Consider the following 13,300-nt stretch of genomic DNA (forward strand, 5'->3'; position numbering starts at 1 on the left):
ATTATGTTTGTCAGTTGAGACTTTTGTGTGTCGTATAAGTGAAATATTTTTGCGCACGGTGTAAAACACGAATGAAAAAATAAATAAATAAGACTTTTGTGTAAGGCTGCACATGAATCATAATTTAAAGAAAGTAAGTCGCAATGGGCCAGGTTTTACGGAGTTATGTCCCCTTTTCCCATCACACGCTCTTTGGCGAAATATAAGCGAAAAATTATTCCTTGATGAGAATATTGTCCAAACGATATCACTGCTGAGGCGAATTTTAGAGAGTAATTGTCTCTTTTCTATACTCTTAATTAATTGGCAGAAAAACGTTGTCTTTAGTTTGGAAATGTCCAAAGTGCGGTATACATGTAGATGTTTCGGGAGGTGGGTGGGTGGGATATGGTTTTGGGGCTATGAGATGCTTGCCTTAATGAATCACCTCATGCTGCAGCGATGGGCGCTTTAAGTCAGACGGGTTGCCAGGTACCTGAAGAGGAGCGATGGTTTTCTCCGGACCCTGTTCGATTTTAACATCCCATTAATGTATCCATGGCCAAGCTCCTACAGCATTATCAGCGCGAAACAAAGAAATGGTTATTAGACAGGAAATAATAAAACTTTGCGCAAGTATTGGTACACATTTCCACATTTGCAAACAAACAATGCCGTCTGATATGTATTCTGTTTCACATTAACGAGCCACAGCCTTGTTTCCCACGAGACCTAACAGCAATCATCATTCAGAAAACATCATTCATACGAAGCTAACCAAGCGATTCTATTATCCCATTAAAAGTAGAGTGATGGTGAAAACGAGTTTTGGTACTGTTGGTAATGGTGCGTAAACTATGAGATCCGAGATCCCGTGGCTAGATATGTCGATAGAGGTAGGCAAAGTTCGTGTTAAACCATTCACGGAGAGGAACTGTCCAAATCCGTTTCGCTAATGAAATAGCGATCATTATACCCATGTAATCGCTTTAAGATCTATTGGCGCCCTTGCAATACAGCGATCAGGCAGAACATATACTTGTATCAATGTTGATTATCATTATGGTCTGACCGTACATGTGAATAGGTGTAAATTTGCACTGTCCGTCACTTTTGCTACCACTTGAGCCTGGCTGGGTTGTATGAACACGGATCTGAACGGGCAGAATTTTTCATCCGCAATAACATTGCATCAATGGTATCAACTTGGATTTTACCAAAATTTTAAATATCTGTGAATTTTGACATAGTTCTCCGTTTGTACCCAAGACCGTGTCAACATCTGGCTTGCCATGCTACTGCCTGAGGGAAAGTGAGGAAAGGGTGTATGCTCTCATGAACATATGTCACCAGGGAAAATCGTACGGAAAGCAAAAAAAGTAAAACGCTCGGAAAGCAGGAAACACACGAAAAGCGCACAACGTACGGAACCTCTGGAGTTGACTACGAACTAGAAAAGGTTTGGCGAGAAAGAAAGTGAAGGAGTTTTGTCAACAACAATGATGTGACGTGGTGTGTTAACAAGCACGGAAGCTTTCATCGGATGAAACGTTGACTATGTTTTCTTTTTGTGGAAAAGCAAATGGAATTTACACATGACCGAGTGTATAGTTTTCTCGCTTCTCAAAGCTGTCATGACTAACGGAGGAGTGAGTACATGGATATTACATGGTATCCAACATCAACGAAAACGTTATTTTCCTCCAGTTTATTCGAGAGAACCTTATTATGTGTGACACCTGATAACGCTGTGTACAAAGCTTAGCGCCTACCAACAGGTTTACCGTGAAATGGTTTGTCCAACATCAGAGCGGGTCTTAAAAGTACGTGTATAACGGTGCATGTTCTATCCACGTGATATTCAACACAGGTTGTTCCAAGAACTTGATCTTTATACGGTATACTTCCAAGAATTAACTTCACAGTCTTCTTCATGTGGACAGACAATTCCCGGTGAGTGCTGTTCGTGTTCTCGGTAACTTGCGATTGTAATTAGAGAGCAAAAATGAACGAAATTTGAACTGAAAGAAAAATACCGTTGATTCGGGTCTGAACAAAGTTAATTGAACTAAAGCTACAACTGTACAGCTGTGTCTACATAGACAACGGATAAGCTCAGGTTGCTTATGTTTATCAGATATTGATAAGCCTAGGGTGCCTATCTTTAACATATAATGATAAGCCTAAGATGCTTATGTTTAACACATACTGATAAACCTAGGGTGCTTGTCTTTAACACATGTTGATAAGCCTAGGGTGACTACCATTAACACATACTGCTATTTCTTATTTCTAACTTCGTTGAATGTGAACTTGTAACTTGTATCAGTAGAACGTGTTAGGTACTAACTTTCCAAATGTCGATTCAAATTTATGGTTTTTATTCTTTAACAGACACATAATCGAAATGAATGTCTTCGAGAATGCAACGACGTAGTTGTGCACATATCCTTCTTGGATTCGAGAAGACCGGTCTTGCATTGTATATGATATCAACCTAGGACAAGTGGCATGTTCGGCAATGTTTATACACTTGTCTTTTGGATGAGACTTACCTTATTATGAATGAGTTATCAATTAACTAAGTCTATCAATGCAAAAAAAAACCTTATCCCAAAAGTTTCGAGGAACAAAGACATTACAGCTCCATGCAGATAGCTACACTACCAACTCTGGAAGGGGTCACACTCCATTAATGCTTATCGGATGAAGTTTCCTCTTTCATTTTTTTCAAATCAAATCAGGAATACGCATTGGTGTTGGCGCATTGGATATTATCTTCACCGCGAATAGAGTGAGCACAACTTTGGGCGTTGGTGTTCCAAAATGGCGAGCACTCGTCTCAATTCGACTGAGGAATTGTACGAACTGTCCATGTTGTTGAAGGAAGGTGACAAAGAGCAGGCGCTAGCACATGCATCCACCATCGCGCTTGTCGTGGCCTGTATGCTGGTCGGGATCGTTGGCAATGTCATTGTGTGTGTTGTGTATTCGACAAAAATCGGCAAGTCCAACACAAATATGTTTATTCTGCAGCTGGGTATGTTTGATTTGTTTGTTTGTGTGGTAGTGATGCCCTTCATGCTTGCCGTTCTGCTGAAGACGTTCACATTCCTATCTAACACAATGTGCAAGATTTACTTCTACTCGACTTACCTGTCCACGAGCGCCTCTTTGCTTGTGCTAATGGCAATCGCTCTCGACAGGTACAACAAGGTGTGCCGTCCACTAAAACCTGGGATAACCATCAGAATGGCGACCCATTTGTTCTGGGTCAGCCTGTTCGTAGGTTCCATCTTGTCTGTCTCAGTTCCATACGTCTATGGACTTTCTACACAGGTGTACAAGCACCATGGTGGTGCTGTGGTCAACGGCACCACTTGCGGTATACTGGACTCTGTTCGCGGCAGCATGCTTCATAAGACCCATGTCTACACGCTTTTTGCCATTTTTATTGCCGGGTATTGTTTCATAATCATGTTGTATATTCTTGTTGCCATGCGTGTCCGCCGAAGAGCGCGAAGACCTCAACCCACAGTGACCTTCAAAGACACGACCTTCAAAGGTCAAGTTCGTTTTACTCAACAGCCAACCACCAGCGGTATTGTGCAACACGTGATCGGCCCTGTCCAAAAAGGAAAACAGAGAGGATTTGTTAACTCAATAAACGGCAGTACCATGAACAACAAGAGCGTAGCGGACGGCATCCGTAAACCATGTAATTCACAGAATAAGTTCCGCGGTCCTGCGCGCGGGCCGATGAGTAAAACGTCTTCTATGCTCATTCTCGTCTCTGTTGTATTCTTGGTGTCCTGGCTCCCGTTGTGGATTATTTTAGTGCGGGAGACGTCAACAGAACGGGCCAGGAGTTTGATAAGAAAACGTTCTCCAGGCGGCGGCCCTTGAGAGGTTTTGGCGTTCTCTGTTCCTAGTTAACCACTCCATCAACCCTATTATATACAGTCTGTTAAACAAGCAATTCAGGTATGATTGCAAACTAAGGATTAGTAAAATACGCCAGCGACTTAACTTCTAACCAGGCGTAACCAAGTAACCAGGCGCCATTTCTGTTTGCATCTTGAAAATGTCGTGATACTTGAATTATTTTCTTCTGTAAAACTTCCCACCATCGTAAAGAACGATCAGCGTAATTATGAATGGCGTTGAACGCTAATCAAAATAAATATCTAAATAATTTTGTCCCCAAATGGCTCAATGCACTATAAAGCACTAATCTCACCGTGGCCACACGAATTTGGCTCAACTGGTCTAACGATGCACTGACAAGCCGAGCAGACAGAATCACACTGACTTCTGGTATCACACAATATGTTCAAAAGATCTGTGACTATCGGCAGGATAAGTTTTTAATGATGTTATTTTGTCCTAACCGGCGGAAAACTGGTTCCTCTGAAGACGCAACACTTAAAGGGATGCTTCAAAACTAACACGCACGGTCCTTACTCCCATTTGAACTACGAAGTCAAACGATTTTGGCGCACAAGTTTCTTCAACTTGGATGGGATTAGTCGCCATTTTTGCTGCCGTATTCGCCGTCACGTGACCTGGGGATTCCGGCTATAAATAGATTGCGCGTCACGCAGACTGCAAAGGCTTAGAACATCCCTCAGTTCTTTTCACTTGTTGACAAGTCGTTGCAAAGAAACTCCTTCGACATGTCCCCATACTGTGGCAAAATGACAGCCGCAATTAACAACGTTCTCACTCGACATCTCGCTCTTCTGACGTTTCTCCAGTACTGCGTGTGACTTTTGGCCAAAGGTCAGGGAAACCCAGTAAACAAAACCACGTGATACAAAGACCGGGGTTTCACGATGTCACGTGACATGAAGTTGATTATTGCGTGAAATTTAGTCCAAACATGGCGGAAGTATACCGAAGCGAAGACGTTTCATCAAAAGACCAATGATTTACTCTACCGACCTGTTGATAGGAACATAAAACTGAAGCTACAGTTGTATGCAGACATGATCTATCTGTTCATTGATGCATAAATCTACAAGGTCAGGGTTTAATACTTAAGATTTAAAGCCGCTGTTAAGGTAGAACAGCGAGTGCATCTCGGATCATTGCAGGAGTGTGTGAAGCTGAGCTAGCAGCTCGGTACGATAGTACATAGTTAGCTTCACTCGTGGAGCTAGTCTTACCTCAGCAGACTTGAGACTCACGAAAAAGATTGCCGGGAATAATACAACTCTTGTCAGTGTGAGTTTGGACGTTTGCTGGGTATCTGGGAAAGGACCAACGTTTTTTTTCTCCTTGGATTCAAATGTTTGCTTTCCACATAAAAAGACGTTCGATTTTAAGGCAATTGTTTCGAGTTTGAATTTCTTTGCTTTCTGTCATTTCGTAACGCGGAACACAGCTTTTTTCGCTGTGATAATCGTTAAACATTCTGGATTACGGCGTTAAAGACCAAAGAAACAAATGAATTAATTAAAATATTTTGTAAAGATATCCTTGGCAGTGTGAGATTTTCTTGAATTTGTGCTAAAGCATAGCTAGATAACGGGAAAGTTTTCCTCTCAGTTTTGACTAGTGCAGGATATTAATAATGCGTGTTAAAACATTTTAGTTTTTGCATGAGAGTCTTACACTCAAAAAATAATCTGTTAATTTTAACAGAAAGTCTGTTATCTGATTGATGCTAGAATGTATTGTATTATTATAACAGAGTAGTGTGTCTCATTCAACACAGTAATGTGTCTCATTCAACATAATACCTTGTTAATCTAACAGAATCGTTAGGTTGAATTGATACAATAGGTGTGTTATATTTAACAAAATAATCTTCCAAACGTCCACGAGGGCTTATATGCTTATAGACCTTTCCGAACTGTCAATCAAGAACACCTAGTTTACCAATCATTAGCAGTGTTAATCTTAGCGATAAGCTATTGTTAATTGTTAATCAAATAGTGAAATTATTGTTTCTGGCATCTAGTAGCCAATTAAAACAAAGCTTTCAAAGTGGCGGCGTAATATTCTGATCTAAATTATGTCCCCAATTCCACAAAGCAATGTTAATTGGTCACCGTCATAAAATGTTAGCCAATGAAGATGATTAGGGAAACAACATAAAAATCACATTAATGTAGTAGCTTAACAATTCAATTAGCTGTAAAGGATGAATTTCCAGTTTTCGCCCTAAAAATCTCACATACAGGTAGGTCCACTAAGTTAAATTGTGTGTGTACAGGTGACAGTAGTTTCCACTCTTGTTAGTATTGACAGATATAAAGAAAGGTGTGCTACAGATACATTGTACATATATGCACCTCATGCTAATTGTTTGCTCAGGAAAAAAAACATGTGGTGCAGAAGATGAACAAAAACAATTTCCCTGACACAATGCATGCTACTGAGTAGGCTAAATCATGCATAGACTACGATAGCCTAGTACTTAATCAGTGGTAGGCTATTTTTGAGACCTGGTTCATGAACAAACCGTTTTTCACTGATGTCTATATATAATTTTAGTTGTGATCAAGGCCTACTGTTATCTGACTCTGTTAGTCCAGAAATAGCTTCAGTCAGTTGTAGCCTAGGGTTAATTAATCAGCTAATTATTAGTCCTGATTACTCCTGAACTTGTGTACATCATAACTTGTAAGTTATTCGTACACGGCGATTTGACGTTTCTGGTCTTCATTCTTGTAAGATTTCTGTCAAGAAATCTACAAAGTTTACAATCAAACACAGCTGCAGTAAATAAAGTGTTGTTGTTGTTACTCGAAGTTTTTTTTTTATCAGTGATTCCTTTGATTGTTTTTACGATTGCGAACCTTTATTGCCATTGTGTTTTGTAAACCTGGTGATATGCACTCGACACATACTTGCCGTCGCTGGTTCCAACTACCAAGTACCAGTGCAAGCTGGGTCGGCGAGTGCACCACTATGATAATGAAGAAATTTACCAGCTAATTGAATATGCTTTTGAATAAAACGGTGCATTTCTTTTACCTGTCATTTATAACTATTAGTCATTGAGAGACTTGTTTTGAGTGACCTGTGTTGTGTTTCGTAATGTTTTCAAACGGTCAAAAGACCTCTCATCTCATATATATTCATGACTATGACAAAGCCAGCGAAACTCGTGTCTTAATGAAATGGAAGTGTTTTAAGCGACTTAAAAAGTGAAAATTTTGTGTAATGTAAGATTATACAACTCGAGTCGCTGTATTACGATGGATGTCACTCTCGTGAGAGGCACGTGATTCTGAAAATTAAGACTGGAGTGATATCCATCGTAGCACAGGGTATCGCGTTGTATAACCTCTATATTTCGCACAGTTTATAAAGCAGAATAGCAGCATGAAATATGCACGTTTTGCCACATTTTCCACAATTTGGGGGGTAAAATAGACTTTAACACCTTCTTGGTGTCTTGGTGATTGTTGTGCAACCAGATATGGCCGAACCTTGTGGCGTATCTCGTCAAATAATCAAGAGTCTTTCACAAAATCGTAAAATCAATAAATTCGGCTGTCTGTCGACAAAAGAATGGGGGAAACGTTTTTTTATTACTTAAATAAAGTTTACTTGCAACATGACATTATCAATGCCTAAGCCCAACTTATTATTCACACATCTGACTAATTAATTCAGTTAAAAAAGTAACGGTACACTGTAAAACTATATGTAAAACACAGTATAAGGTGATTTTAAATATACAGTGCATTCCAGTGTTAGTCATTTACTTCCCTTTTTCTTGCGATAATACATCTGTTCATCGTTGTTTTGTAAATCTACAGATTTACCATCATTTGTGTGTTCTCAATGCATTTTGCTGTCAGATTTCACACCACGTTTCACTGTAAAAAGATAATTTTTCACTGTAATTTTATGCATTTGTGCCTGTGTATTTGCATTATAAACTGCTGTCTTACAGCTCTATATGAAGTTCCAAAATTGTTGTTCTATTTATAGAATTATAACACCATGCAGTCCACTGTGTAAAGCAAAGCATTTCAGTTTAAACGAACAGTTAGGCCAAAATGTAAAATACCGGTACCGTAAATCTCAAATCTGAAATTCTAAACTAACAGAAAGGGTTTGAAACAGTTCAGTTTTGAAACGGCCTATTTTCGTAGATGCGCCGCTCTCACGGGAAGATTGGAACGTCCGGTTGCTGAGAGCATGCGCAGTTGAGAAAAAATTGGCGGAAAGTTGGGAAGAAGTGGAAACAGGCGCCAAACAAACGGCAAGTCGTCTATTTGCTGCCAGTCTGGATTTGCGAGGAGGGGCCTATATGTGGTGTTTACCATCGACCTATGCTTCAGTGTCAACAGTGTCAATAAGAAAAACACAGTGACGAAAACCACAGTATATATTAGAAAGTAACTTGTTCGTTTCGAGGAACGAAAGAATATTATTTATCATCCGTACCAAAGTTTTACACACTGGTAAGAGCTATGGGACGGTAATTAGACGGATCAGTATGATCCTTACCCGGTTTGGAAACCAAGATAATACACGCCTCCCTTCATGACGGAGGAAAATCACCAGTTGTCCAAATATCATTAAGTAAGCCCAGGAGAGTCTCAAGTGGGTCTGGTGGTAAATGGTTCGGAAACTTGTAATATAGCAGTATCGTGTGCCTTTTTATGCAGTTCATCGATATTAAAAGAACGATTATGATCTTCTAAATTTTTGGAAGTAAAGGCCAGTTGGATTTTTCCTTCTGGCTTTTAATATGTTGAAACTCTGAAGTATAATTCTCAGATGAAGATTTCTTAGAAATTTTCTCAGCTAATTTTTTTTAGATATATCGGATGGAGAAGTTAATACATTATCTCCATCTTTCAAATGCTGAACTTTAGCTTTATTATTTTTATTATTTAACTTTCTAAAATATATTCCAAACTTATTGCATATTCTTTATGCATGGGTGTTTTTATTTATTTATTTATATATTTGATTAGTGTTTTACGCCGTACTCAAGAATATTTCTCTTATACGACGGCGGTCAGAATTATGGTGGGTGGAAACCGGCCAGAGCCCGGGGGAAACCTACGACCATCAGCAGGTTTGGGTGTTTATGACATAATGCCTGAAACAAAGTCCCGAAAAAAGATCGTCTCTTGGGCTAAAGAAATCGACGAGCTTTAGACCTAAACATACGAACCTGGTTAAAAATTATCATCGGTAGGACAATGGTTAAATCTGCATTCAGCCTTTTTTTCGTCCTGTATGACTTTACGACAGTCATTTTCGTATCATGGTTTACTTTTGGATTTTGGACTTGTCGAGATCTCAGGGATAAAGAATTAGAAGTGACATCCTCTATGATAACAGGAAAATGGTCACCACCACAAAGATGCACTGTCCAACAAAATTCAGGGAAAAGTAATGGATCTGTGTAAGTGTACCACTATGGGAGAGTAAAGATGAGAAAAAAAATTGCTTGTGCAACGGTCAGATCAGCGATAGGCCTTACACAACATCAAACAAAGAAACAAGAAGACGCTTGAATGAGTTCAATAAATATTTTTTTTTTAATAAAATAGACAAAAAATACAACTGATAATTATATACAAAACAATACAAATAATTACAAATACATAGATAATGTATCTTACTTCGTTCAAATCCGAGTGAAATATTCGGGCTTCCAAGGGCGAGTCAGTCTACGCAAATATAGAATCCACAGTTAAGATGAATTCCTCGGTCTACCGATGACAGTCCGATAAGTCGTGTATTCCCCAACTGCCTGTGAATGTGTAACTACTCAAGGCGGACGGGTTAACAATAGCGTTCGTGATGCCGCGTTGTCGATGTATGTTTCCTCGGAAATATACACAAAGTCACTTTCAGGATAAACTGGGATGAAATGTATTTAATGCACAAAGAGACAAAGAGCGATACAGGCTCCAAAATAACGTCCCCCCAAAAAAGTAAGTGGAGAAACACAAGCTCAAATTCAAGTACTGCGTACAGGAAATGGAATACAGATGACGAATGCCGAATGGCGGGAAAGCCGATATCTCCAAACCCAGCAAATTCCTTCACAGTGAATGACAGTAAATGTGACTGCTCTCAAATAGACTTGAGTAAGAAACTGTTCACAAGTGGACTTGAATGAATGACTCCGTCGGTCATATTTATAGACTAACGTAAACGAAAACTCCGATACATATTTCCAGAATGTATACGCTATGTACAATGACGCTGAACTCATAAACACCGAAGCCTTGAGAATGTTGGACTGAATTACAATACAGGCTATAATGTAAACAAATGGGAAAATGTAGGTCAGACAATGACTCAGGAAGAAAAAATATATATATAATACAATGTTTAAACACGGGCTTCGTAATATCCGTGAAAGAATAAGTGCCATTACCCGGATGTAAATAAATATTAGAATCATCACTGAAATAACACAGTTCCTCCTTAGATAAGGACCCTTCCACTATCTTGCCCTTATTATTTATGTTATTATTAACTCATAGGGGGTTATGGGAATTAAAATCCCCCATTATCATAAAAGGTTTTGGCAATTGTTCTACTGAATTGTGTAAGTGGAAAGCTGACAAAGCTCGCTCTTCCTCATTAGAATAAGTACTATAAGTGTGTGATTTTGAAGATTTATTTAACTTTGTCAGATATCTTCAGGTGACTTTCCAGAGGACAGAGGGCAATCGGATTTAATGATTCGACTAGTTATTTCAATAGAGTTTACCTTAAGAACTCGACAATTCCACTGTATAATTTTGTCATATTTAGACATTATGGAGGGAAACGTATAGGATATTTTTCTTTATGTTTGGACCGGGGAAGACCCTTCCCTGGAGATCGGCTGGAGGATCTGCCAGGTGGTGATGATGTATCCATCACATCCGCATCTGATGTTGAAGGACAAACGTCATCCCCCGTATTAAAAGTTCGGACAGGTTCCCTAGTGACCTTAGAAGAAGGCTCCACAGGACCACTTGGTTTATTATTATTAATATTCGTTGCTTTACCCGGCTTTTTGTTTTGAAATTTATTAGAGTCAGCTGCTTTAAGTACTGGTTCTATATTTTTAGAACTTACTTAAGGTGCTGTTATAGTCTGTGTAGAACAAGCGCTATATTTACCCTAACCTGCAGGTTTAACAGTAGTCTGGACGGATATGGTTTTGGGCTGATCGTTTCCACTTGGCCAAGTGAGTAATGTCTGAGTAGCAACAGATGTTGTAACTCGCTGGACCACATTAGCAAGTCAAGTCTGTTATGCATTACACGAGATATTATTTCTAACATTTATTTATTTATTTATTTATTAAATTGGTGTTTTACGCCGTACTCAAGAATATTTTACTTATATGTCGGTGGCCAGCAATATGGTGGGAGGAAACCGGGCAGAGCCCAGGGAAAACCAATGATCATCCGCAGGTTGCTTGCAAACCTTCCCACTTAGGGCAGGAGAGAAAGCCAGAATGAGCTATACTTGAACTCACAGCGACCACATTGGTGGGAGGCTCCAGGGCCATTACGTTGCGCCAGCGCGCTAACCAACTGAGCCATGGAAGTAGTGTAGTATGTTGCAAACGTTTCGGATTGGGGAGGAGGAGTGGGAGGAGGGAGTGTATCGTTGAGTCCGCGCTCCTTCATGCGCGTGACATCATGTTACACGCAAGAGCAGCTCCTTGAACTCCGTTGGTCCGTGAGGCCTTTGTCCCCGCCGCCGCCACCACCGTCAACACCACCATCACCACCTTCGTAGCCGAGTGACATTTCGCGGCCGCTTAATAGCACCGTCACGGGCGATGACCTGACCTCCAACCCGCTACCCACCACGGCGTTAACCGCCAAGCAGGACGCGTTCACGAACCAAGCCATCACTCCCCGGTTGAAGTTACGGGATTTCCCAGTTCACCCCAACTCTGCCAGCACCACCGACCATCGTTCCCGAACAACACTTCGGTACCGATCACCGTTTCCACCCCACCAGCAGCAGCAGTAGCGGGAGTAGCTGTCATCCGTAAACATCCGTTTACCTGCATCGTCAGTGGACCGACGGGAAACAGTTGGTGGCGCACACTGAAGCTCTGATTTACCCACTGCCGCAATGCATGGTCTGGTATTACAGGGATTGGCAGCCGTTGTACACCACGTTACCCAACGTTCGTTTTGAAGAAGGTGTGCCCACCCATCAGCATTCGGCCCGGGGGAATGGAAGTTGGTCGTCGTGGACGACTTGATGGCTTAAGCGGACGAATGCGTGACAAAACTCTTTACCAAAGGCAGCCACCACCGCAATATCAGCGTGGTGTACATCGTGCAGAACTAGTTGAACAAAATCAAAGATCATCTCACTATCAGTCTGAACGCACACTACTTGGGTTTTTTTTTTCAAAAACCATCCGCGATGTCACGCCGGCTCCAGTGTTACAGCCCCTTGCTGTCCTTGCTGGCCCCCCCTCCACCCCCCCCCCCCCCCATTCGACACGCCATGCTGCGCGGCATCGATCCGGGTTTACTTCGGTGTTTGTGTGAGTGTGCCAAGAATGTGTTAAATGGAAATGTTCAACTATCACAGGCTCAGAAGGGTAAGTTACAGCGTCACAAGACGGGTTTTCGCACCTTGGTCAAGAAAAGTGTTCTCCTAAGAAAGGACGGATTCTCAACGCGGTGGGTTTCTCCTTCCATCACTGGCTCAAACCCCTCATCGCCGCCGCTGTACCAGCTATGGGCAGCATATCTCTAAGACCTTCCAACACGTGGAATACATGGCTGTGCGGCACAAGCATTCTTTCGACAGTGAAAATTGATATTAGGGACGACACGTGCCAATTCGTCTCATCTGAACGCGGTAAAGTGGTACTAACACTTCATTTCGACGGCGGCGCGCTTTAACTTTTGGAGATTTTGTGGAGGGCGGCAAACGTGTAGCTCCGACTAACCTGTGGCTGCATTCGCTGTGGCAACAGGTCGACGTCTCCCTGAACGTCCAACTCATCAACAACATGTACCAAGAACACCCAGCTGTCCTCCCCTTGTGGTACATGGACACCCGTGGGAGGTTTGACGAGACGGATGAGACCAACACGGGGTTTGACGAACGGTTGCAGATCACAACCCCAAAGTCGGCCTGCTGATATTGTGGGACGCCTGCACTGCTATATGTTCCTGCAACGGCGTCACCTGCTAAACAACATGACCGTCCGCACCTGTCTCACCCCGTCCAAGCAGGCGTCTCCGGTGAGACCCGCTTGAGAAGATGATTTTTGTGCGCAAAGTCAAAGTCACCAGCGGGTGTTCAACTTGGGCCAACGCCCCTGCCAAGCACCCTATCCGCCACGTGCTGACCAAGT

The 13,300-nt window shown here is 41.5% G+C and overlaps 1 protein-coding gene across 1 annotated transcript; it reads left to right on the forward strand.

Annotated features, from left to right (window-relative positions):
- Positions 1–2,805: 2,805 nt before the first annotated feature.
- On the forward strand, positions 2,806–13,084 carry LOC135479412 (orexin receptor type 2-like). The gene is made up of 4 exons (XM_064759240.1): positions 2,806–3,672; positions 3,872–3,963; positions 12,526–12,535; positions 12,917–13,084. The coding sequence occupies exons 1-4, from the start codon at positions 2,806–2,808 to the stop codon at positions 13,082–13,084; spliced, it is 1,137 nt and encodes a 378-aa protein (XP_064615310.1).
- Positions 13,085–13,300: the final 216 nt, after the last annotated feature.

Source organism: Liolophura sinensis, chromosome 12, assembly GCF_032854445.1.
Source record: "Liolophura sinensis isolate JHLJ2023 chromosome 12, CUHK_Ljap_v2, whole genome shotgun sequence".
NCBI lineage: Eukaryota > Metazoa > Mollusca > Polyplacophora > Chitonida > Chitonidae > Liolophura > Liolophura sinensis.

Bases quoted from the DNA above. Each gene is read 5' to 3' on its own strand.
- LOC135479412 (XM_064759240.1), top strand. From the start codon at position 2,806: ATGGCGAGCACTCGTCTCAATTCGACTGAGGAATTGTACGAACTGTCC. The intron at 3,673-3,871 runs GTAGCGGACGGC...AACGTTCTCCAG, and splicing joins GTACCATGAACAACAAGAGC to GCGGCGGCCCTTGAGAGGTT.